At 42.9% G+C, this 24,295-nt stretch overlaps 1 protein-coding gene across 2 annotated transcripts in view; it reads right to left on the reverse strand.

Annotated features, from left to right (window-relative positions):
- The window catches only part of STX6 (syntaxin 6), a 51,377-nt gene that overhangs the window by 7,912 nt on the left and 19,170 nt on the right, over positions 1 to 24,295 (reverse strand). The window contains exons 2-7 of one of the 2 annotated variants that reach the window (XM_015062877.3): positions 22,427 to 22,596; positions 19,775 to 19,869; positions 11,809 to 11,871; positions 8,138 to 8,263; positions 6,832 to 6,938; positions 2,406 to 2,500 (exon numbers count right to left, since the gene is read on the reverse strand). In XM_015062877.3, the coding sequence (XP_014918363.1) occupies positions 2,406 to 2,500; positions 6,832 to 6,938; positions 8,138 to 8,263; positions 11,809 to 11,871; positions 19,775 to 19,869; positions 22,427 to 22,596 (656 nt within the window). The other variant, XM_053209675.1, reaches the window with a different exon arrangement.

A 24,295-nucleotide genomic window follows, 5' to 3' on the forward strand; every position in this document is an offset into this window, starting at 1 on the left:
AAAGAGAGCTCCAATGGCAGGTGTTTCTCCCCTTCCAGTATATTTTCCTCCACTGGAGAGAAAAGATAAAAAAATTTTAGAAGGTGAGGGAAGACTCAAAAGAACCTTCTACTCAAAAGAATACACCGTCCTTGGGTCACTCATAAAGCGAGTGTGGCATCTCGGCTGATTTCTTCCACGAAGCAGCCAGCCACGGGGAAGGGCAGACGTTCTGATTCTCCGGAACCGTGTGGCTGCCATGTGAGCGTGGTTACTGCCTGATCAACTTCAACGTGTCTTCATATACTTTAAGTACAGATTAAAAAGCCGCGAACTTGCCCAGAAGTTATGGAGAACAGAGGCAAATACAAATTGCCTTGGTGTCAACCTGAAGCCAAGAGCACCAAGCAGGAGGCCCTGAGCAATCTTTCTCTTGGGAGCAGGCAAAGCTTAAAATGAAAAAACCACGGGCAAGCTGTCTAAACTGAAGGGCCTTTCAGGCTGAATTCTCCGTCTCCTGGCCCTTTTTCTTAGACAAATATAATTGAAGTCCCTACTTTGCTCCCCAAACTTTTCTTTCAGGATAAAGTAGCATAAAGCATAAGCAAGGCTCAGTGCTATTTATACACACTGAACGGCTTATCACAATGCAAGCACTTTTCTAAATTATTCATTCCCGGAATGCTGAGAAACAAAGACACAGTGCATCTTTGTTCTTTGCTCTTCCCCAAACAAAACTGGTGCTGAAGTAGCTACTTGACTTTGTGATGAATACACACACTAGAGAGGGCCTGGGGTTTACACTGGTTATGTAATACTTCACTAATTATTATTATTTTTTTTTAAGTAGAAGCATGAAGGTGGGAGAGAACAGAGGAATAGGGAAGAAGGCTTTGCAAACCTTTCTCTAAGTGTGTGAAAGATTAACTAAGCTGGTGCCTGCTTCAGGCAATGAAAAGCTGCTGGAGGCTTAAAGGTATTTGTCCCTGGAGAGAAAGAAGGAACTAAGTCTGGCTACGAGCTTCCCTCTGTTTTGCATTAAAAAAAACAAAACAAAACAGGTCCTTTGCCCTGCAGGGCCATATTCTGCCTGACTTCCTATTTTTTAAAAAAGAAACAAACATTAAGTAAGTACTAATACGTGGGAGACACTTTAAACACTTGTACATTAATTACTATTATTTAATTTAACTTCCACAATGCTCTGAAGAGGCAGGCAACAACCTATTTTTTTACAGGTCAGAAGCTGAGCCCCAGATAACTGTTCTTTAACTTGACTATGAGTTAAACTGCTGGAAAGCAAATATAGATCTGTATTAGCCTTAGCGCAGAAGGTTGAATGAACCATTAGACCCCGTAACACATACCTGATGAGAGGAAACCCACAGAAGAATGAGGCAAGAAATGGGAAGCTCCAGCGGGGGTGCTAGTGCTCTGCTTCAACCACATTTACATCACCACAAGGAGTACCTCAGTTCCTCCCTTGACCAAGCCACCCCCTGGCGACTAAAGAAGAAAGGAGATACTGGATGTTCTTCGGCTTTAAAATACAGTATTTCTAATGTACTAGGGGAGGTGGGTTGCTGCCATCAACAAATAGAGTCACTGGAACATATCTTCCTACGTAGTGACCAATTTGAAAACTGTTAAAATTTCACCCCACTCGGCGCAAATCTGCTGGAATATTTCACTTACGACTTTAAGTGAAAGCAATTTATTTTTTATTTAAAAAGATTTTTTTTAAGTTTATTTATTTTGAGAAAGAAAGAGAGAGAGAGAGACCGCATGCATTGAGAGTGGGGGAGGGGCAGAGAGCGAGAGCGAGAGCGAGAGCGAGAGAGAGAGAGAGAGAGAGAGAGAGAGAGAGAATCACAAGCAGGATCCCCGCTGTCAGCATGGAGCCCAATGCAGGGCTCGATCTCACAAACTAGAAGACCAATGAGATCATGACCTGAGCCAAAATTAAGAGTCAGATGCTTAAATGACAGAACCACCCAGGTGCCCCTGAAAGATATTTAAATTAGATCTGTAAGGCCATCTGATTCTGAAATGGTAGGAGTTTTTCAATAAAAGAAAGTCCAGGGAAAACAATAACCGGCTTCTTCATTACTGTTCCCTATATGGGCAAGGAAATAAGAAAGTGAAATAAAAAAGGATTTTGTAATTGCAATGAGAGTTGCTCCACTAGGAGAAAAGTCACCCACCACACCAGCCTTGTGCGGTGGGGGGACACAAAGACCACTTCTCCGGTGAAGGCCATAAGTGGCAGACGAGGCCTGTGCCTACCGGTCTTCCTTCTCTGACAAGAAAGCAGACCCAAAAATGTATGACAGGAGAGAGATCTGAAGGGGCACACCTGTGAGAACGCTATAGACCATGTTTCTAGAATGAAGTAGGAATTCTTAAGATTTAAATGCCATACATACCACTGGTCATGTGAGATACTTTTGCAAGTTTCTTCATCACATTGTCCAACCGGGACTGAGTGCTCTCCAACTCATGGGAGAAATCATCCAACATACTGGAAAGAGAAGCAGACACAGAGGGGTGGCTGGTAAGCACAAAGTCTTGGCAACACACTGGCCATGAAATTAAATCATGGTAAGGTATGATCTTACCCCACGCCTCAGTGTTAGCAAACCTAAAATAGGTAATGTGGGGGTTTGATCAATCTATTATCCAAACTCCTTAGCACAAGACATGTTTTTTTGATTTCAGAATTTTAGGAATTTAAAAAAGCAATGAATTACATATGCTGGATATTAGCCAGCACTCGCAAGCAGGGTCTGGGGCAGACCCCATAATCAAGCATGTTAATGTTTCTGCAGAGGAAACTAACAGGAATCATAGCTGCAGTGAGTTCAGGTTAGGTTTCCTGTAATATGGGCTTGCTGAAAACTTAAAAAAAATTTTTTTAGAGCTTTGTAGATTTTAGAAGTGTAGACCAGGCAGTGTGGAGCTGACTGATAGAAGAACAGAAACTCAGTGGCAACGCAGTGCTCTAGAAAGAGGCTGTGTGAGGTCAGACAACCAGGCTTTGCCACTTGCTTCCCCTGCTACCTTGACAAGGCACCCCACAACTCTTTGGCACAGTTTCCACATCTGTAAAATGGGGTAGCTTCCCTGCCGGGGGTCTTGTGAGCACCAGGTCATAACACAAAGCACTTCGTGGCGACAGGAGCCAAACATACTTGAATCTAATAATCATTGCCTGTAATGCACTCTGTGCTTTGTCATAACGCCGGGAGGCCCTGGGACTGCCATTCCTGACAGTGTGTGCTCCTCACCTACGCCTGCAGAGAAGCCAGTGTTTTCCCACGGGGAGAAGCGGCTCCAGGAAGCTAACACTATTTTGCTGTCCAAGGTGCAGCTGGGAAAGAAAACACCAAAATACTCTCATCCCAACAATGTTTATTTCATAAATCACCAAACATTCCAGACTTTTCAACTCTGGGCTAACATGTGATCATCTCAAATATAGAATGCAACATACCAATTAGTCTTATTAAGACCAGAGGTCTTATTAGTAAGGCTCTAGTACTCTGACAGCATCAATGGCGGCTAGAAAGTCCTGGGCTCGGTCTGTGCCCACATGAAGCAGCCGACAACCCTTCAGGATTCAGGGCAACCGACTCCTCATTAAGTCAATTAGGAAATACAGTCCATGTTGACAACTAAATAAGCAAGTCTTTGTCCCTTACCTGAATTTTCACATTAAGACATTATTAGCTCATCTTAGATCCTGGTAGCATCTTAGCCCTGCAGCTGCAGACCTATCCAGGCAGGGCCAAATGCCGAAAACACAAGAGCCACCTTTGTATGCCGGGCATGACTTTTCCGACTGAGGACAAAAAGGCCAGTCACCCAGCCTCCAGCCCAAGGACACCCACTAACTAGGTTTCTAGCCCCGATCTATCTCCTCGGCGCTGTCCAAAAGAAACAGGCTGTGAATCCGTACGCTATTTTGTATTTCTGGTAGCCACATATTTAAAACAAAAAGGAAGAAATTAATTTTCATAATCTGCTTTATTTGGCTCCATATAGCCAAAACATTATTGTTTCAACATGTAATCAATATTTAAAAAAATCATGCACAAGCTACTTTGTGGGTTTTTTTTTTTTTTTTCATAGTAAGTCTTCAAAGTCTGGTGCATTTACATTTCGGCCACATCTCAGTTCAGACTGACCACATGTTATGTGGCCAACGGCACAGCTGCCAGTGGCTACACGTCCTGGGGAACACAGGTCAGAGTCCAAGACCCACGTGTTCTCCTTTGAATTTACTTATTATTTTTACCAAAGTGACACACACTTTATTATTTTTTAAATATTTTTCTTTTTTTAAAAAAATATTTATTTTTGAGAGAGAGAGAGAGAGAGAGAGAGTGCAAGCAGGGGAGGGGTGGAGAGACAGAGGGAGACATAGAATCCGAAGCAGGTTCCGGGCTCTGAGCTGTCAGCACAGAGCCCAATGCCAGGCTCGAACCCATGAACTGTGAGATCATGACCTGAGCCGAAGTCGGACCCTTAACCAATTGAACCACCCAGGTGTCTCGACACATACTTTAAAGAGCTAAATAGCACGTTAAGAGTTTTCATTAAAAACAAAAAACAAAACCCCCAAAAAACACAGCTGTTTCCCGCCCCCAGGACAACTGCTCCAGCCCCTCCCACTCTTCTCTCGGGCTTTCTCCACTTTTTGAAGTAAATGCTTGCACCAGAATTCTGTCCTGCTGACTCTGCACTAGAAGGGCTAGGGCTTTGCTCTGCTCCCATTTCCTTCCCCATCTCTGCATCCACCCCACACCTCCTCCTCCTTCCTTCCAACATGATTCTGTCACGGTGTGAGGAGATCGCCCTTCGGGGCTCACGCTGTCTAGAGCGAGCAAATGCTCTTCCCAGCCGGTGGCTCGTGGCCACCAGCTTGCTCCCTGGCTCTCCCCACGGCTGGCCGAGGGTTCAGCTTTCTCTGGTCGGTAGAGTCGGTAACCATCCAGGATCTAAATGTTATGCTTATTGTTTGTTATTTCATGCTCTATGTCCCCATAGGTTTTATGCCGCTAAAAAACAACATCCCTCTGCCTGCACTCTAGTGGGCTTTAGGGAGGGAGCAGAGATAAAAGGTGTATTCGGTGTGTTCAAAGTCACCATCTTTAACTGGAAGTCTACCAGGCTTCTCTGTTATCTACTGAAGCCCAAGGAGTTCAGGCAATTAGTCCTTTCCCGTCCCCCAACTGGCATTTTAGGGGAAGAATGCATTTTAGACGGAAATTAAACACACATGCCTAGATTCCGCTCTTGTAGCTTCCCACCTAGTCTCCCTGCCTCCAGTCTTGCTCTACTATGGTTGGTCATCTAAACCGCAGCTAGACATGGCACCTGGTGGCTCAGCTGGTTAAGCATCCGACTTCAGCTCAGGTCATGATCATCCCACAGTTCATGGGTTTGAGCCCTGTGTCGGGTTCCGTGCTGATGGCTCAGAGCCTGGAGCCTGCTTCGGATTCTGTGTCTCCCTTTCTCTCTGCCCCTCCCCTGCTTGTGCTTTGTCTCTCTCTCTCTCTCTCTCTCTCTCTCTCTCTCTCTCTCAAAAATAAACGTTAAAAGAATTTTTTTTATGCCACGGCTAGATGGGCCTGCCTGAAATGTAAACCTGACCATGGTGTCATTCCTAACACAACCTTCATGGTTTCCCATCACCCTCAGAAGAGAAAGTCCTAACCCCATAACAGGGCTTCTAAGGCCTCCCTGTATTGACTTCTGTACCCCTCCCCACTCCCATGCTCTATACACAGTAAACCTTTCTGCCCCATGCACTTCCTCACTCTCTGTCTCAGTCGGCCCTCCCCTCACCCCCAACCCTTCACTGGGGACACCTTCTCCTCACCCTTCAGGTTCCAGTTAAACACATCTTCTCAGGGACCTGGGCTAAGTCAGGTCTGCAGCTTGCGCTAGGTGAGGGCTCCCAGGTCCCATGTCCTTCCTCCTTCCTTCTCTGTCACCTCTTAATGACTTACACCATTTGTAGAACGTCCGTTCTACACAGTAAATGGTAAACTCTCTGATGGCAAAGACGGTCTGTTCTGTTCGCTCCCCTGTCAATACCCAGGACCTCCAGCAGAGCAGGTGCCATTCTGAATTTATGAAGAATGAATGTGTTAACACTGAACTTAAGAGTGCAACTGGAGAGGTTCGGAAACATCCTAGTGGATGGTCTTACTTTTTCAGAAAAAAAAAATTGTGAAATGAACAGGTTTTAGAAGGATGCTTTTGGGGCCATGCTTCCAAGCACAAAAGGAGACTGACCCAAGGGAAAAACAAAGAAACCCAATTGTTTTTTCTTGTTTGCTCTGTGTTTACTTTTTACTTTTGAGGGAAGATTTTTTTATTAATTGAGGTTAAATTTATAAACTTTTTTTCATAAAGTTAAAGTTTAAGATGCAGAGCAAGAAGTTTTATTTGATGGAGCAGGAGAGTCATGGGGTGATAAAGTGAAGCCAGCTCATGTCCTGTCCTCTTCGGGACCCAAATCCCCAGGGAGGTTACAAAAGCCAGATCTGTCTCATGCTCCCATTCGTCATAACACTCCAAGAATCTGCTCAAAGGAGACTGGATCTGTTTTTGCAAGGTGTAAAACTAACATGAGAATAACTCTGCCTAAACCCTGCTGAAAATTTTATCTGATAAATTTGCTTCTTTGGGGGAGGTCAGTCCACAAGACAGAATGAAGACAGAGCTGTAAGTAAAACAGCTTTTGGTTTCACTGGCCATGTAACTGTCAGGCTTTTCAGGGGTCTCTGAACACGGCTCTGCCCCTCAGTTTCCCTGCAGTAAGAGGGGCATGTCGATACTCACACTGCCTGTTCCTCCAGCTCCCCTCCGATGCGCTGGGACATGTTCTTCAGCACCCCGATGCTGCCAGAGACCAGCTCCAACTGCTCATCCTGCTGCTCCACAATCAGCTGGTGCCAGAGAAACGGGAAATAAGCAATGAGAATCCATCTTACCTGGCTCCAGTCCCGGTACTCTAGCAGCTGCTCACGTCTTTGCCAACTTGGGACAATTCTCATTCAGAAGCAAAGCCCAGAAATCCAAGGACCAGACCATCGCCTCTGAGAACACGCTGCCCAAAAGGCTGGGTTGTCAGGCTACTGATACCTCCTGCTGATCCAACGTGTGAACAGTCAGCAAACCTTGAAACCACCAAGGGGGACTGATGCCGTGTGGCTCGAGTCCATTGAGGGAAAAGGCCAGGGCCAAAAGCACCTGTGCAGTAACCACTGAGCCAGGGGGGATCTGGGAAGAGGAAGCCCACACCAGGGTCAAGGTCTCAATCCACAACAGGCTGCCACAGCCTGACTACGAGAGAGAGCCTGGCAAACCTCTGAATGTGGGAAAACTGTGCACACCGAGTCCTTTCCTTCCTGCTCAAGGACAAACCAGAGGCGGCCCTGTGGCAGTGAGCTGTCTCAAGGACAACCACTGAGTGATAAATAATTACTGTTAATTGTGCTGTACCTTCCTCATTTTTTGTATATAAAAAAGTCTACTTGATTAACAGCAATTTAAGTAGGCAACTGGTTAAACAGAGATGCTAATGGAAAGAGAACACACAGTCCTACATGTATACGTACAACTTCGCATTTAAGAACCAGTAGTTTCAATGTGCAGAAAACCCTCACATCCCCAGATACATTGTTCTCAGCTTCCTTTTTAAAATACAACTACATATCAAAAGCAACAATGTGAATATAACCAACCTCGCTTTCTTTCTGCTGTATAACCTCCACCAAAGCAATTATTTTTACATATAATAGATTTTCAATGAAAAAACAAGGACTCAATTTTTCTGAAAGTGCCTTTGTTGAAATGAACAAAAAACGGAGTATAGAAGCGGAGGCGGGGAAAGACGTTGCTAGTTTTTTGTGTTTTGTTTTTTTCAATCAATGGCCTTGTCTGTCAGTTGTGGATGTCTGGTCTGCTTTTCCTGAGAGAGCTAATCAAGCTTGGATCTCTTGACAAGGTCGTGCTCCGAAGGAGGTTCACGGCACAGGCGGACGCAGGCCGCCGCAAGACAAGTCCCCCCCCCCCCCCCCCCACCTGCTGGCAGTGGATGGAGGGAGGGCCTGGCTCCCACCGCAGCCTACGGGCCCTTGGGTACCTGCTGCTGGGCCTGCTGCTCCTCGATGAAATGGGAGTTGGCTAACTGGAGCTCACGGTCGAGGCGCACATACTTCTCCGTCGTTCCAGCACTCCAGCTCTGACCACCACTGTCCCCTAGCAGCGCCTGTGAGAGCGGGACGGGGCAGCCAGGTTGGGGGGGGGGGCAGGAAACAAGCCATTACTATCTGCATAAATGCTCCACAGCAGGGACATAAAGAGTTCTCATACTGCTCACGGTGCATTTTCCACCGGGTCAGCCTTTTGTGTGGTGGTGGAGGTTGGTGCCTGCGTGGCACAATTTCAGGAATGCCGGGAAGGGCACCCGCTGCCTCCAAGCTTTCCCAATGGGACTCAAAAATGGCCTTTGGTCCCATTAAAATGCAAATGAATGTCAACTTCAAACCAACAAGTGCCCATCTGTACACACTACATAATGTAAAAGCACTCGGTCTCTGTAGGTCAGCTCTTCCTACCCTGGGAAGTTCACCAGAGACTCACAGGTTCTAGTGTAATCCCACAGATCTAGAATCCTTTTTATTCAAGTGTGAGCCAGGGAAGTTTCTGGGGTTTTGTTTTGGAAGGAGGTGGGAGAGTGCCCTAGTATGATAAGGAGCTAAGTCACAGCCTCTCACACACAGAAGCCCCAAGAACCACCAATGTCTCTTCAGTTTAACCCATATGTAAATCCCAGTGCTCTTCCAGTTGAACGAAAGGGCTACAGGCTTCCCAGATAGGACCTGGGGGTTGCTTCACAGGCGGACATGGCCACGAATGAGTGCCTGATCCTGATAACCCAGGCGAGTGCTGGGCCTGAAGTTAGAGCTCTTCACCAGGGTCAGGTTTCCCAATATGAATTCAAGGAAGTTTGTAGCCAGAACAGGATAAGTCTGGAAAAAGGATAAGTCTCCCTTATATGAAAAGGCCTGTCAGGAATGGGAAAGCTCATTCTCGGCTGTGGGCTCGGACTGGGAGCCCCACAATCCTGTTTGACTAGTTGGTCAAAGTTACTGCTCACACCAGTCCTGCATAAAGAGCCAGAAGATGCTGCTGACTAAGATTCTTTCTCCTTGTGCGGTTGCCAGATCTTCTTACCGGGTACTTTTTATCTCCGGAACTGTTAAAAGCCTAACTGATTACTTGCTTCTCTGTCTGAAAAGCCCTTTACTAGCCCCTCGGGACTGACGTGGCCCACTTCACCTGATGCTCAGAGCTGAATTCGGTCAAAGGGCCACACTTTGGGGACTGGGCTTGGCAAAGCTCCGAAGACAGAGCCTAAGTGCTGAGATGATTATGAGAAGGGGACCAGGGCACAGGAGAGCCTCCAGCAGTCCTTGGCAACCTGGCCTCTGGAGGAAGCAGACCCGAGGCCTTTTGAAGATGGCCCTGCCCTGCCCTGATTGTAGGGTTGTCAAGTTGAAGAGATCCTGCTCCTTCTGAGCTGAAGACTCTAAGAATCTCTAAGAGATTCTTAGGCCCCACTAGAGTGGGGCCTAGTGACAATTTTTTCAAGGTCAGAATAAGGCTATATATAGTGCATCATTGGGCTACCGACAGAGAACTGGGGGCTCCACCAGCCTGGTGTGCTCCTGGGGACACAATCAGGGCTATTTTTCTAACGCATCCATGGTCTACACTCAGGTGGACATGTGTCACACCGTTAACAGTCGTCTACGCTTTACTGTGAAGCAGCTTAGATTTCACCAGTCTGACTTCCAGGACTCTGTTTTAATGGGAAAGGAGACAGCAAGGGCACAGGGCACTGGAGGATCAGCCTGTGTGCAGGTGCCAGAGCCAGAGGTCCCAGCTCAGCCAGGGTAGCACAGCACCTGATCTGGCAGGAAGCAGCGAGGCCTGCCTGCCTGAGTGCGTACAGAAAACCGGTCCTGCGATTCTTTGACAATTTGTGACCCTATGACGTTTCACGCAACACTGAAAACAAAATTCCAGTCCACACTTGGAAAGGCAATGTGTAACTACACAGTTTGTGTATGTCAGCTCAACTTCTACTATCTGGGGAATAAAACAATTCAAGTTCAGGGTAATGGAGGCCAAGAGTTCCCGATCTCACTGTCACAACTACCTTAGGTCACTCAGCTCCTGTGAGCTGAAGTGGAGACAAAAAGGGAACTTCAAAACTAGCCAGCTATGGCCAGACCCTCGGCTTCTCCCAAGAGCTAGTGCCAGATGGACCAGGTCAGTCACTGGCTTTTCCTCGTTGCACCGTTAAGAGGAAGGGAGGTAGACAGGAAGAAAATAAAACACAACAATGACTTGAAAAATGAAATGCGAGAAAGGAAACAGGAAAATTAAGTTAGGTGGTATCTGGAGAGCCCCCTCCCTTTCTTTGAGCTCTTAGAATACTTGTTTTCAAAATTAAGTGGGTCAACAAACACGTGCAGGTATAAAGTAAGGACTTACTGATATCCAGTTAGTTAAAAATGATGAGCTGATTCTGGAGTAACAGTCTACTAAATGGACTGACTACTGGTAACTTTATGGAGTCTGAACGGAACTGAAGTTAAATCTAAATTTTAGGTGACTGGTGTGTGTGTGTGTGTGTGTGTATTAAGTATTTATTTGAGGGGGGGCGGGGAGATGGGGCAGAAGGAGAGGGAGAGAGAATCCCAAGAGAATCTCTGTGCTGACAGTGCAGAGACGTGGGGCTCGATCTCACAAATTGTGAGATCATGACTTGAGCCAAAATCCAGGGTCTGACGCTTAACTGACTGAGCCACCCAGGTGCCCCTGTTGTACATTTTTAAAACTATTTTATTTTATTTTATCAGTCAGAAAGAAATGTCTACACAAAGCATCTAACTTTAAAAAGATACTTAAAATTCAAGGACTGGTCTCTTGTAGCTTTTATTTTTGATATGTCATTATCTGTGCTTTGGTTTCTGAAATGAGATTTCATGATGTATCTGTAATAACTAATAGAAACTAGACCTCATGTCAAAAAAATATTTAAAGGGCACTTGGGTGGCTCAGTTGGTTACATGTCCGACTTTGGCTCAGGTCGGGCTCTGTGCTGACAGCTCAGAGTTTGGAGCCTGCTTCGGATTCTGTGTCTCCCTCTCTCTCCACTCACACTCTGTCTCTCTCAAAAATAAATAAAAATTTTTAAAAATAATAAAATAAAAATACTTAAAATGACGAAGGACTTAAATTCACACGTTACATTAATTTAACACACATTAAGTTTCCTCCAGTGTCTTTACATAAAATTTCACTCATTCGATGTCTAGTAAGTTCTATGGGCAATGTAACAGCAGCCAGAGATTCAAAAACAGCCTGTGACACAAACTGTTCCTCACTTTCAAGGAGCATGGGGTCCAGCAGAGAAAAAGACAGGAAACGGAGCAATTACAGCACTTAACAGAGCCTTGCACACGGAGCACGCGCGACACGTCCAGAAGAAATGCCGTGTGGTGGGGGCTACAAGGATAAGCAGAGGGAGCTATGGGAGCCCAGACGAGAGAGCCAGAGGGTGTGAGGGAGCGGAGGGGCAGCTGACCAGACTTTCTCACACCTGCCGACCTCACTTCAGGCTCAGCATGTACATGTCCTCTGCTTAAACACACAATACGCAGACATCAGCATTTTTTAATTACAAATATCTAACCATGTTATTTTCTTTGACTGATGTTGTGTATTCAGATGTTTACTCACCTGTCTGTTTTTTCGTTCAGCTAATGCCTGCACAGAGGAAGGTGACATGTGATCCTTCATGTCCTAATGAGGTAAGGAGAAGACCAGAAAACAAACGAATACTCTCAGATTAAACAAAATCATGGTTAATATTTTACATGCTAGCAAAATACACATACATTATTATGAAATTTTTAAAACAAAAAGACAGCATTCTTTAAAGTCTCAAAAATAAAGGAAATAAAATAGTGGGACTGGCATTCCTTTAAAAGGGCATAACCTGGATACTAAATTTAAAGAGGAAGACAGAGGAAGGGAGCTGGGATTTCCTGAGTACCAACCACGGGTCAGAAACACCACCGAACACTTATATTTATCACTGAATTTTCATAACAACTCTATGAAGCTGATATTATTTCTGCTTTACAGGTGAGGAGTTTGAGATCTACAAAGTCTGAGATACTCTCTTAAGGTGACACGGTCAGTAAACGGCAATCCTGGGACACAAACTCAAGAACCTGTGCTCAAGGACTGAGATATTCAAACAGAATACATGTGAAAAATCATGCACTTTAGAATAAAGTATATCTATCATTAAACACCAGAGAATACTTCCTAGTATTCTATCTTATTTTATTTCTGGGTTGGATTCATGTGAAGTATAGACTATTCTAATCCAAGAGTGAATTTCCAGAGCAGTATCAAAAATAATTTTGTAAAGGGATGCTTGGGTGGCTCAGTCAGGTAAGTGTCCGACTTCAGCTCAGGTCATGATCTCACTGCTTGTGGGTTTGGGCCTGGCGTCAGGGTCTGTGCTGACAGCTTAGAGCCTGGAGCCTGCTTTGGATTCTGTGTGTCCCTCTCTCTCTGCCCCTCCCCTGCTCAAGCTCTGTCTCTCTCTCAAAAATAAACATTAAAAAATAATTTTGTATGGAAAGAAAAATGAATGGACCCATTACTTACTCTGAAGTAAAACACCTGATTAAATATGAGCCATTTTCCTTATCATATTTAACCACAACCCAATATCCTTTAAAATTATTTGAATTGAGTACGATTGCTGTAATACAATTTTTCTTTAAAAAAATAAATGCTGCCAAAATAACTTCATAACTTTCTGTTGGCAAGTAGGCTATTTTATAGATGCAAATGTTGAGGGATTAGGCGCTCAGAAACTTTTTCCAAGACGCATGACAAGTGAACAGCAGATGAGACAGTGCCACAGTTTTCCTAATTCCTATGGGCAGTCTGAATAATAACCACCTTGCTTCAACTTTCCCAGCACCCATTTTTACGCTCACCAAATGCTCACTAAAGCCTAATACGTGCCCACGTACAGCAGTGAGCAATACAGGCCGGGTCCCTGCCCACATGGGGCCGACACTATGGTGGAGAAAAGGCAAACAGTAATCCCACAGATAAGTCAACAAAGTGGTTGCTGTGTTGGGAAGGAGGGGAATAAACAGGGCTGGAACTGAGTGGGTGATGAATGCCACTCTAGAGGCATAGGATAGGGGTGACAATGGAATCGAGACCTGAAGGGCAAGAATGAGTCAACCACAGAAAGAACTAAAGGCCGGGAAATCTGGGCAAAGGGAACAGCAAATACAAAAGCCTGGAGGTGGGAAACAGCTCAGTGCCTTTGGCTCTTGAGAAAGCAGGCCAGGGTTGTCCAAGGAGCCAGCTGCGTGTTTGGGGCTAGGGGACAGAAGAGAAGGCTGGCCAAACGTGCAGGCCCTTCAGGCTGCTTAGATTTTATTCTGAGGCAGGGGCTGGCAAACTTTGTTTGTAAAGGAGTAAATATTAAATATTCAGCCCATCATACACTGTTGTGTGTGTGTGTGTGTGTGTGTGTGTGTGTGTGTGCGCGCGCGCGCACGGGCGCACGTTTTCTAACTATACTTTAAAAAATGTAGAACTGTTCTTAGATTTCATGGGTCATAGATTGCAGGCCCCTGTGCAAAGGCAAATGAGAAGCATTAAAGTATTTTAAGCATGGCCATGCAGTATTCTGGTTCATGTTTTAGAAGATCACTTCGGGTATTCTGTAGAAAAAAATGTTATTAATCCAGCAGAGCAAAGGTAAAGAGATCATTTTACTATAACCTGTCACTATGTCCCTCCCAGTGCTGCCCATCTAAGGGTGCATCCAGAAGGAGCAAACCCCCTCTGTTGGGGGCCTTCAACAAGAGGATATGTGAGCCTTTGGAAATGACACTGGGTAGGTAGCACATCTGAGGGGTGTTCTGTCTAGGGTCCAGTTGACCCAGAAATTCTAGAATTCTCTACCTATTTCGCTGTTCACAAACCTCAAAAAAAAAAAAAAAAATTTTAAAAAAATGGCCACCCATAGAAACTGAGAAAAATATACTTAGTTTAAAAAAAAAAAAAAAAGCACCCACCATGAACATACAGATATTGGCTTATTTAAAACAAAGGGAATTCAATGGTATAAGCCATGTTTCTTAAATGTGTGAGATTTACCTGAGTGAGTCACCTGGGGTGGTGTTAAATGTTCACTGGTGGGATAACATATGCTTTAAAAATGCACTTAATACATTTTATAATAGTTTAAAAAAAAAACAGTGAACATTACTTGCATAAAGAAATAATGAAAATATCAACATGTATCCAAACATGTATGGAAAAAATAACTGAAGTTCAATTAAACCTTGAACTTTATCTGTAGACCGTGTTTTTGCTGTTAGAAGTCAGGACAGTGTGGGGCGCCTGGGCGGCTTAGTTGGTTAAGTGTCCAACTTCAGCTCGGGTCATGATCTCACAGTTTGTGAGTTTGAGCCCCGCGTCAGGCTCTGTGCTGACACCTCAGAGCCTGGAGCTTGCTTCGGATTCTGTGTCTCCCTCTCTCTCTGTACCCTCCCCTGCTCGTGCTCTGTCTCTCAAAAATAAACATTAAAAAAATGAAAAGAAAAAAAAAAAAAGAAGTCAGCACAGTGAACAGGGAAGTAGAGACCGTAAAGGCGCACAAGGAGGCTTCTAGGGGTGCTGGGAATGCTCTGGAATGCTTCCATGGCTGTCACCAGTTTACAAACTCTTCAAGCTGTGTACCTGGGATACATGCACTTTTGTCTATTTTTGTACTTCAATAAAAATGTAAAAAAAAAAAAACAAAAAACTGCTGCTCTGGAACAATGGCTGGAAAGTAAACTGGACTAACTGAAAAAACTTGACATTTTGTAACAGGAGCCTTGATATTTGTGTCAAATATTCACGGCCTTGACCTAGCAATTCCACTATTAGGATTTATTTTAAGAAAACAATATAAAAGGGGCGCCTGGCTGGCTCAGTCAGTAGAGCATGCAACTCTTGATCTGAGGGTTGTGAGTTAGAGCCCCATGGTGGGTGTGGGGATTACTTAAAAATAAAATCTTAAAAAAAGAACAGTATAAAATATATACCAGAAAAAAAGCAAAGATGTACACTGCAGTGCTATTTATAATAGGAAAGAAAAGTAGAAAAAAGCAGCATGTCCCAAGAAGAGAATAGTAACTTAGAGTAAACTCAGACTAATGTGCCATTTCTTTTAAGAGTCTATTTCAGGGGTGCCTGGGTGGCTCAGTTGGTTGAGTGTCCAACTTCGGCTCGGGTCATGATCTTATGGTTTGTGAGTTCGAGCCCCATGTTGGGCTCTGTGCTGACAGCTTGCTCAGAGCCTAGAGCCTACTCGGGATTCTGTCTCTCTTTCTCTCTGCCCCTCCCCCATTCACACTTTGTCTCTGTCTCTTTCAAAAATAAACAAACATTTAAAAAAATTTTTTTTGTTTTAAAAGAGTCTATTTCTATGTCATATAATGACTAGAGGAAATATGTAAAACTGTTAATAGTGATTATTTCCAGGGAGTGGAATGACAGAATGGAGGGGCATTTTTTACCTTTCTCATCCAGCAAAATTATTTGCATTTTAAAAATAGCAAGTATGAATTGCTTTTAATTTTAAAAATTAAAATACAAAATGCTTATGATGGCTTAACACTATGATCACAACTGTAAAAATACAACTATCATACACTGAGAAGAAAATCACCATGAGAAAATATAGCAAAGGTTGTGTTCATTATTTGGAGCTTAGATTTCTTTTTTCTATTTTTTCCTCTTATAAACTTTTCTAATTTTCCTTCATGAACATGCATTACTTTAATGAAATACGTATTTACTAAAATAAATTTTTTTTTAAACGTTTATTTATTTTTGAGACAGAGAGAGACAGAGCATGAACGGGGGAGGGTCAGAGAGAGGGAGACCCAGAATCTGAAACAGGCTCCAGGCTCTGAGCTGTCAGCACAGAGCCCGACGTGGGGCTCGGACTCACGGACCTCGAGATCATGACCTGAGCCGAAGTCGGCCACTTAACCGACTGAGCCACCCAGGCGCCCCTATGAAATACGTATTTAAAAGCTCCAGGTTTTTAAAGTGTCTGCTTACTAAAATATATGTGGAGGGGCCGTTAGCCCTGATGGCGAGTGACTCTTCCAATGGCTGTGCAGTGTGTGTCCTGTGTGGCCATGACAGCAGGTAAAACAGCCAGGCTTTCACTTCTAGTCGCCATTTGTTTCTACGTCTGTTAAAAGTTATCAGCCACTAGCCTCCTTATTAGGATTTGGAATTTTAAGCTAAGTCACCGAACACTGTTAAGCATTCTGTAACAACCTATCAGGCAAAAAGGTAATCAGTCATCTTCTTTCTAACACATGAAGTTTAGAACCAGCAGTCCAGAAGCAGCTAACACCAATACAATTTGGTTCGTCTGTCAAAAAAAACAAAAAAACAAAAAAAAAACCCACAACACAATAAATGTCCTAGTTACTTATGCTCCTGTTCCCATTTCATGGTGTCTTCCAGACTGAGTGAATGGGACACCATACATCCCAGTACTCAGCACTCAGAGGTCACACATCCCAACGTCATCTCTGTCCACATTGTACACCTCCCCTTTTTGGTTAACCATGTCTATCTTGACTTACAAAGAAATGGAAACAATTCTTGGGTTGGAACAAGTTGGATTTTTTTTCGCAAGGGGTACAGTTCTCATCATCTTTGAAAGTTAGAGAGAATGTCTGTGAGGACCATTTAATTGATAAAGAAAACATAGAGCCAGAGAGGCTAAATCACTTGCCATGATGAAAATTTATTAAGGTCACAAATGAGCCTAGAACTCAGGTCTCCTCACAGTTCATTCCCTGTGCCTCTGCCATATACTTCAAAACCTTCTGCTACTAAGTTAAGACAAAGTCACTTCTGGAACATATTTCCACAACACAAACATTTCACATGCAAGATCTCCGATGTGTAGGTGACCCCACAAATATAAAAATGATTACTTCAAAAATATCAAAGGCTATTTACACACACACAAAAATATTTTTGCTCTCTTCAATAAAAACTGCCAGCAAAACTTAGTAAAAACTACATAAACTTCAAAGACACTTGGGAAAACACACAAACAAGACTCTTGAAACCAGGGATGCTTCTAAAAGCAAAGCCAATGGACATGAATTGCAAGGAAAAATGAGGGAAAGATGTAATTCTTCAGACAGAACAACCAAACACAAATGTACAATGTGTTACCAACTCTCCTGCCTAGGAAGAAGAAAGCTGTGGATCAAAATGTACTCCTTTTGGAGCAAATAAACGAAAACGTACTGATAACAGGTTAACAGAGGACTTTATGTAAGCTTGTGATATACACATCCCAAACCTGAGCTTGGTCATAGGTTTCTTTTCCCAAATCTCCTAACTCTCTGATCCTACTCTGCCTCCTTCAACTAGAACCCGGAGATCTCAGTATATAAATACTGCTTAACTAGAGACTCAGTAGGGTAAGTGTCTCTTACTTAATCTCAGCTCAGGTCATGATCTCACGGTTCATGGGATGGAACCCTATGTCAGCGAGAAGCCTGGTTGGGATACTCTCTCTCCCTCTCTCTCTCTGCCCCTCCCTTGAATGCATTCACTTTCTCTCTCTCTCAAAATAAATAAATAAACATAAAAAAAAAACCTGCAAATACTGCTTCGCCAAATGCAATATTTTTTTAATTAAAACAATTTTTTTTACATTTATTTATTTTTGATAGACAGAGAGACACAGAGCACAAGTTGGGGAGGGGCAGAAAGAGAAGGAGACACAGAATCCGAAGCAGGCTCCATGCTCTGAGCCGTCAGCACAGAGCCTGACGTGGGGCTCGAGCTCACAAACCGCAAGATCATGACCCGAGCTGAAGTTAGATGCTTAACCGACTGAGCCACCCAGGCGCCCCCCAAATGCAATAATATTCAATCAACACATGGTGCTTTAAGAAAAAAAATTCAGGTAAGCCTCATTACTATGTCCTTCTCTTCTGAAGGATTTCAATTAGAATTTATTAAAATGAGATCAACAAAAGCTCAATTAGGTACTGTTAACCTACAACTAGCAAACAGTAACAGCTTTCCAAAAAGGAGTCACAATTAAAACAAGAATGACTAAAAACTCTACAATACTCAGTTGGATGATACAGTGGAGTATGATTTAGACCTCAACCCTAGAAGGGCTGCAGCATTATGAAGCATGGACTTGATTTTAAACAGTTCTATCAAAGAATACACTTTAAAAAGCTTTTCAAAATGAACTTCAGTTTCTACTTCCAGTTATACCAATTAACTTAACTTTCAATATACTTACCTCTGAATTTCAATTTGCAAAACTTACAAGTAGTACTATTTTGCAGAAAGAATAAATATAATGATTAAGGTCAGGGACATATGCTTCACTGCAAGGCACCATTTAAATACTAACATCTACAGAAGTGTCTTTCAGAAAATCTATTACAAAAAATAGAAAAGCAAACCATATGTATCAAATAAGTAATTGGAGATTTACCTTATTGGAATAAAAGGCTTCCTTATTAGAACAGTGTTCTGAACCGGCTAGAAATTAAGAGTGTCTAATTCAAATGCTCAGTGTATATAGATGGGGCACCCAGGTCCAAAAATATGAGGCCCATTAAAGTATGGCCTTATTTAAAAATAATTTAGATATATGTATATAGAAAGGCAACTAATGAATAAAGGAAGAAACAAGAATAGTTAAAGTTCAGTGATAACCTACCATCTGAAATAATTTCAAAAGGAAATCACATGACATAAAGTTTTTGGCAAACACATACCAAGGTTCCTGCCTAAGATGACTCTTAAAAAGCCATATGTTAGCGCTGGTATGATCCCAAGTCTTTTTATTCAAGGAAGCTGCTTTCTAGTACATATGTTAAAGACAGCTGGTTCTCTTACATCTAGTTATGCTAATCAAACGGCTTAGCCATATAGTTTCAAATACAAACATATCTCAAGGATACAGGATTTGACTTAAATGATATTTTCTCTTAGGTTTTTTTTTAACAATAGATTATTAGCTATGTAATTTGAGACTAAAGATTTGTTCAACTTGGACTGGCTTTTAATACTCTTGATGGATGCTTGCTCTGGACAGCTCCCGAAAGGCTGTCAAGCAGTTGTATATGGAAATGTCAGTAACACGGGTTGCAAAAGTTCCAGAAGCAATTCAGATGGTGGAAGAGGCCGCTATCCAAACCTGGTAAGAGTCACTCTGCACAATGCAAAGTGATTACCAATCCATCAAGGAACCAAATGGTTTCTACAATGGTAATTCTTCCTTTTGTCCAAAAACGCAGTAGAGCAAGAAATAAAGAGGAAACAAGAGAACTGGTTTGGAGGAATGAGAGCTATGGCCAAGTAGGACACCCTTAAAGTAACTTCCCCAGGGCCAGGCATCTACTCTCTCCATTTTGCTCCAAGAAATAAGCCTGACAATACTAGAAACAAATTTCTTTCTTTGAATCAGAGAAATTATGATGGAAAGCGGCATTTAATTCATACTAAAAAGTGGTTTCAGAGTCGACCTATTAGTTTACAATTAAGAAAAGCAGTTTGGCTATTTCTTGCACAAATAACACAGTAAGCTCATATTCCTTACCCTGACAACTTGCCGAGTGCTTGTGATGAAGGTTTTTCTTATACTCAATTCAGTCGCATCAAGGTTGAATTTTCTAGGGTTTGCTTCAACTATGCGTGGGTCCAAGAGTCAAGGTAAAGCAATTTCATCATCAAAAGTCTAACAAACGACATCATGTTAAACCACAGAATCTCTCACAGGCAAGCAATAAAATCTGGCTCGATGTCTCTGAACACACAGGCAGCTTGACGCGCACATCATTCTCAAACTCTCTTCCCACAGCTATGAGGATCTCCGTGCCTCAAAGTGGAGAAGACCCTCCGGGTTAAGACTGCTGACTGGGTTCACTATAAATCCATGGCAGTCTGACCACAGCTGAGCTGGGCTCTTCCAGAGACCTGCCAGCACTTTGTATCTATTCTTTTCTGACTCCAGATCACCTTTCCCATGACAGCTCTGAAAACCTGTTTCATCTGCTATTCCAAACCATTCCTCTTATGGCAAGAAGCTAACCCTGCTTACGAATCTAGAGAGCGAGGCTTCTTCAGTGAAGCTTCCCCTGATCTCCTCACCCCCAGCCTGGTCCTGCTGCCCCATGTCAGACACTCACATGGCTCTCTGTACTTTTCTCTTAGTTTGCAAATAGACATTTGTGTTATTCTGATTAATGTCTGTTCCCCTGTCCCCAGAGCTCCTCACTACTCCCCACCATAAATTCCATGAGGGCCAGTACACTGTTCTGCTCATCAGTCCCATCCCAGTAACTAACAAAATACATGGCACACTCAGGGATTACTTGCTGAATGCATGATGAAAACAGCATACTTCATTTTATTGTGCTTTGTTTTACTGCACTTAGTAGACACTGTGTGTTTTACCAATTGAAGGTTTGTGGCAACCCAGTGTCAAGCAAGTCTATTGGTACCATTTTTCCAACAGCATTTGTTCCCTTTGTGTCTCTGTGTCACCTTTTGGTAATTCTAGCAATATTTCAAGCTTTTTCACTGTTATATTGGTTATGGTGATCTGTGGTTGTAACTCACTGAAAGCTCAGATGATGACTAGGATTTTTCAGCAATATTTTTATGTTAAAGATTTTATTTTTAAGTAATCTCTACACCCAACATGGGGCTCAAATTTACAATCCCGAGATCAAGAGACACGTGCTTTACCAACTGAGTCAGCCAGGCACCCCAGCAATAAAGTCTTTTTAAAGTATATACACTGTTTTTAGACAACGTCCTATTGCACACTTAACAGAGTACAGTCTAGTGTCGACATCACTTCTATGCACAGAGAAACCCCAAAACTTCACTTGACTTGCTTTATTGCGATACTCACTTGACTGTGGTGATCTGGAACCGAACCCATAGTATCTCCTCTTTCTCTCGTAATTTCTGTCTCCCCAATCTTGTCTTCTTCCATCTCAAGGGAAGACAGATCTTCCTGTATCTGTGCTTTTGATCCCATCCTCTCACATATTTTGTTCCACTAATTTTAAAGAACATGCTTGTTTTTTAAAAATAATTTAAAAAGAGGACGCCTGGGTGGCTCAGTCGGTTAAGCAACCGACTCTTGACCTCAGCTCAGGTCATGATCTCATGGTTCGTGGGTTTGAGCCCCACATGGGGCTCTGCACTGACAGTGCAGAGCCTGCTTGGGATTTTCTCGTCCTCTCTCTCCCTTGCTTGTGCCCCCCTCCCTTGCTTGTGCACACACTCGCTCTCTCAAAAAATCAATAAATAAACTTAAAAAATAGTAATTTAAAAGGCACCCAGGGTCATTATGATTAACAGAAATATATATAAATTATGCAGTCCACACATCAACTGCACATGAACCCATGCTATGGAGTGATTCTGATGAAAGCCGGTTTCCTAGGTCACACTTACTGAAAGAACAAAAGAGAACTGAGAACGTGCAGCTAGCATACTGTCAACGTTTTTGATTGGCTGGACTTTTTCCACCTGAGAAAAGGCCACATAGTTCAGCTTTTACAGTTCTCTGGTTCGCCAGTCAGGTCAGTGCACTTCTTTAACATCAACAGCATGACTTAAATGTAACAGATCTGCTTTTACCAAATGCAACTGGATGGTTTAGAATGCTTCTCCGATGGACACTTGCATTCTAGCATCACCTCCTGAATTGGAAGAAGACAATCCACAAAAGGATCTTCTTTTGATTTCTAATCAACAACGTATAACACTGGCCTGTATACACCTCTATGTGATAATGACCGCTAACACAGAAGCTCACTGTGCGTCAGGCACCATACTCTACCTGCTACACTTCCAACAATCCTACGAGCTAGGTACTACTATTATCCTAACTTTCTACTGAAGAGGAAACTGAAGCAGAGAACAACGCTCCAAGTCAAACAGATAGTAACTGGTATAGTTAGGGCTTGAACACACAATCTGACTCCAGGGTCTGAGCTTATAACCACTGCACTACACTGTCTCCACGCTGCCTGACTTATCATGCACCGTAGAAGAACGTGGCCCCTAAACCTTAGCTCACTGGGCAACTATTTTGAGTGTATCATGGTACAAAGAAGAGCAACATCAATCAACTAGAAAAGGAAATATCTAATCTATGTACTTGAGACACCTGGACAAAAACGTGTTCATTTTCTGTTCATCCCAGAGGCACAGGCACCATAGAGAAGGATATTGATGGTCTCGTCAAGGTCCTCCAGATCCCACTCTATGCTCCGGAGGTTGTTTCTCAGCTCATTGGTGGTCCAGTCGATTTCTTCCCTTGTTGCTGTGGAGGGGTCCTGGAGGAGCTCTGTCCATCTCTGAAACAAGCCCTGGGCAGTGTTGACTGCTTTCTGTACCTCTCTGTAATCAAGGGGAAGGGAAAGGGCAGAAATCAGAGACAACACATTCCATGAACAAGTTACTACTGCTTGACTTTAAGTTGACGCCTGTGATCATGTACCATCTTCAGCACCTACCACTCCTAAAAGTATTTTTAGCTCTTTACAGAAGGCTCCTCATGAACAAATATCAAAGTTCAAACCTTTAAAGATACCAGTCCTAGTATTATGTTCTCAGCTGATTTTGGGATAAAACAGTCATTATTTAAGTAGTTATATCAAGTTGATTAGAGAAGGACAAAATGTAATTTTTCTCTCAATGGACTATACTTAAAAATCCTGTAAGAAGCAATCCTACAAATTAACTAAAGTGCCATTAACATTCACACATGCTGCCATTTGGTGTGATATTTTATATTCATATGAACAAGTCCTAACAAAGCTTCCCTTTTCCTGCATGGAGGAAGAATGAGGGTAAAAAGGGTGGAGGAAGGGTTACTCACACAGCTAGTCTTTTTGAAGGTAAGTATTTAAAAAAATTTTTTTAATCTTTATTTTTGAGAGAGAGAGAGAGAGAGAGAGAGAGAGAGAGCGCAAGTGGGGGAGGAGCAGAGAGAGAGGGAGACACAAAATCTGAAGCAGGCTCCAGGCTCTGAGCTGTCAGCACAGAGCCCAATGCGGGGCTTGAACCCACGAACCATGAGATCATGACCTCAGTGGAAGTCGGACGCTTACCCGACTGAGCCACCCAGGCACCCCTGAAGGTAAGTATTTTAATCTGAAGGTAAGTATTTTAATTTAGCCATTCTGATAGGTGTGCGGTGATATCTCATTGTAGTCTTGATTTGCATTTCCCTGATGATGAGTGATGATGAGCATCTTTTCATGTATTTGTTGGCCATCCATATGTCTGCTTTGGAGAAATGCCTGCTCATGTCTTCTGCCCATTTTTTAAATTGGATTATTTGTTTTTTGAGTGTTGAGCTATATCAGTTCTTTATATATTTTGGATACTAACCCTGTATCAGAGATATCATCTGCAAATATCTTCTCCCATTTAGGAGCTTGTCTTTTAATCTGAGACATTTTTAAATCCAAAATCTCACTGGACTTCCTAATATTATTACCTTTAAATATATACATGTATACAATATACATATAGCAGGTGAGTGTGTTTCTTGTTTAGAGAGGGAAACCAGGTCATTAAGTGTTATGATCTAGCATGCTTTCAACTTACATAGAGTCACAAGGTTTTTAAAAACTTCCCCCCACCTTCCATGCTCATGGGTTAGAAGAACAAATACTGTTAAAATGTCTACACCACCCAATCTACACATTTAATGCAACCCCTATCAAAATATCAACAGCCTTTTTCACAGAGCTAGAACAATCCTAAAATTTGAATGGGACTGCAAAAGATCCTGCATAGCTAAAGTAATCTTAAAAAAGAAAAAGCAAAGCTGGAAGCCTCACAATTCCGGACTTCAAGCTGTATTACAAAGCTGTAGTCATCAAGACAGTATGGTACTGGCATAAAAACAGACACACAGATCAGTGGAATAGAACAGAAAACCCAGAAATGCACTCAACTATATGGTCAACTCATCTTTGACAAAGCAGGAAAGAATATCCGATGGAAAAAAGACAGTCTCTTCAATAAATGGTGCTGGGAAAACCAGACAGCAACATGCAAAAGAATGAAACTGGACCACTTTCTTACA

The sequence above is a fragment of the Acinonyx jubatus genome, chromosome E4 (assembly GCF_027475565.1).
Source record: "Acinonyx jubatus isolate Ajub_Pintada_27869175 chromosome E4, VMU_Ajub_asm_v1.0, whole genome shotgun sequence".
Taxonomy (NCBI): Eukaryota; Metazoa; Chordata; class Mammalia; order Carnivora; family Felidae; genus Acinonyx; species Acinonyx jubatus.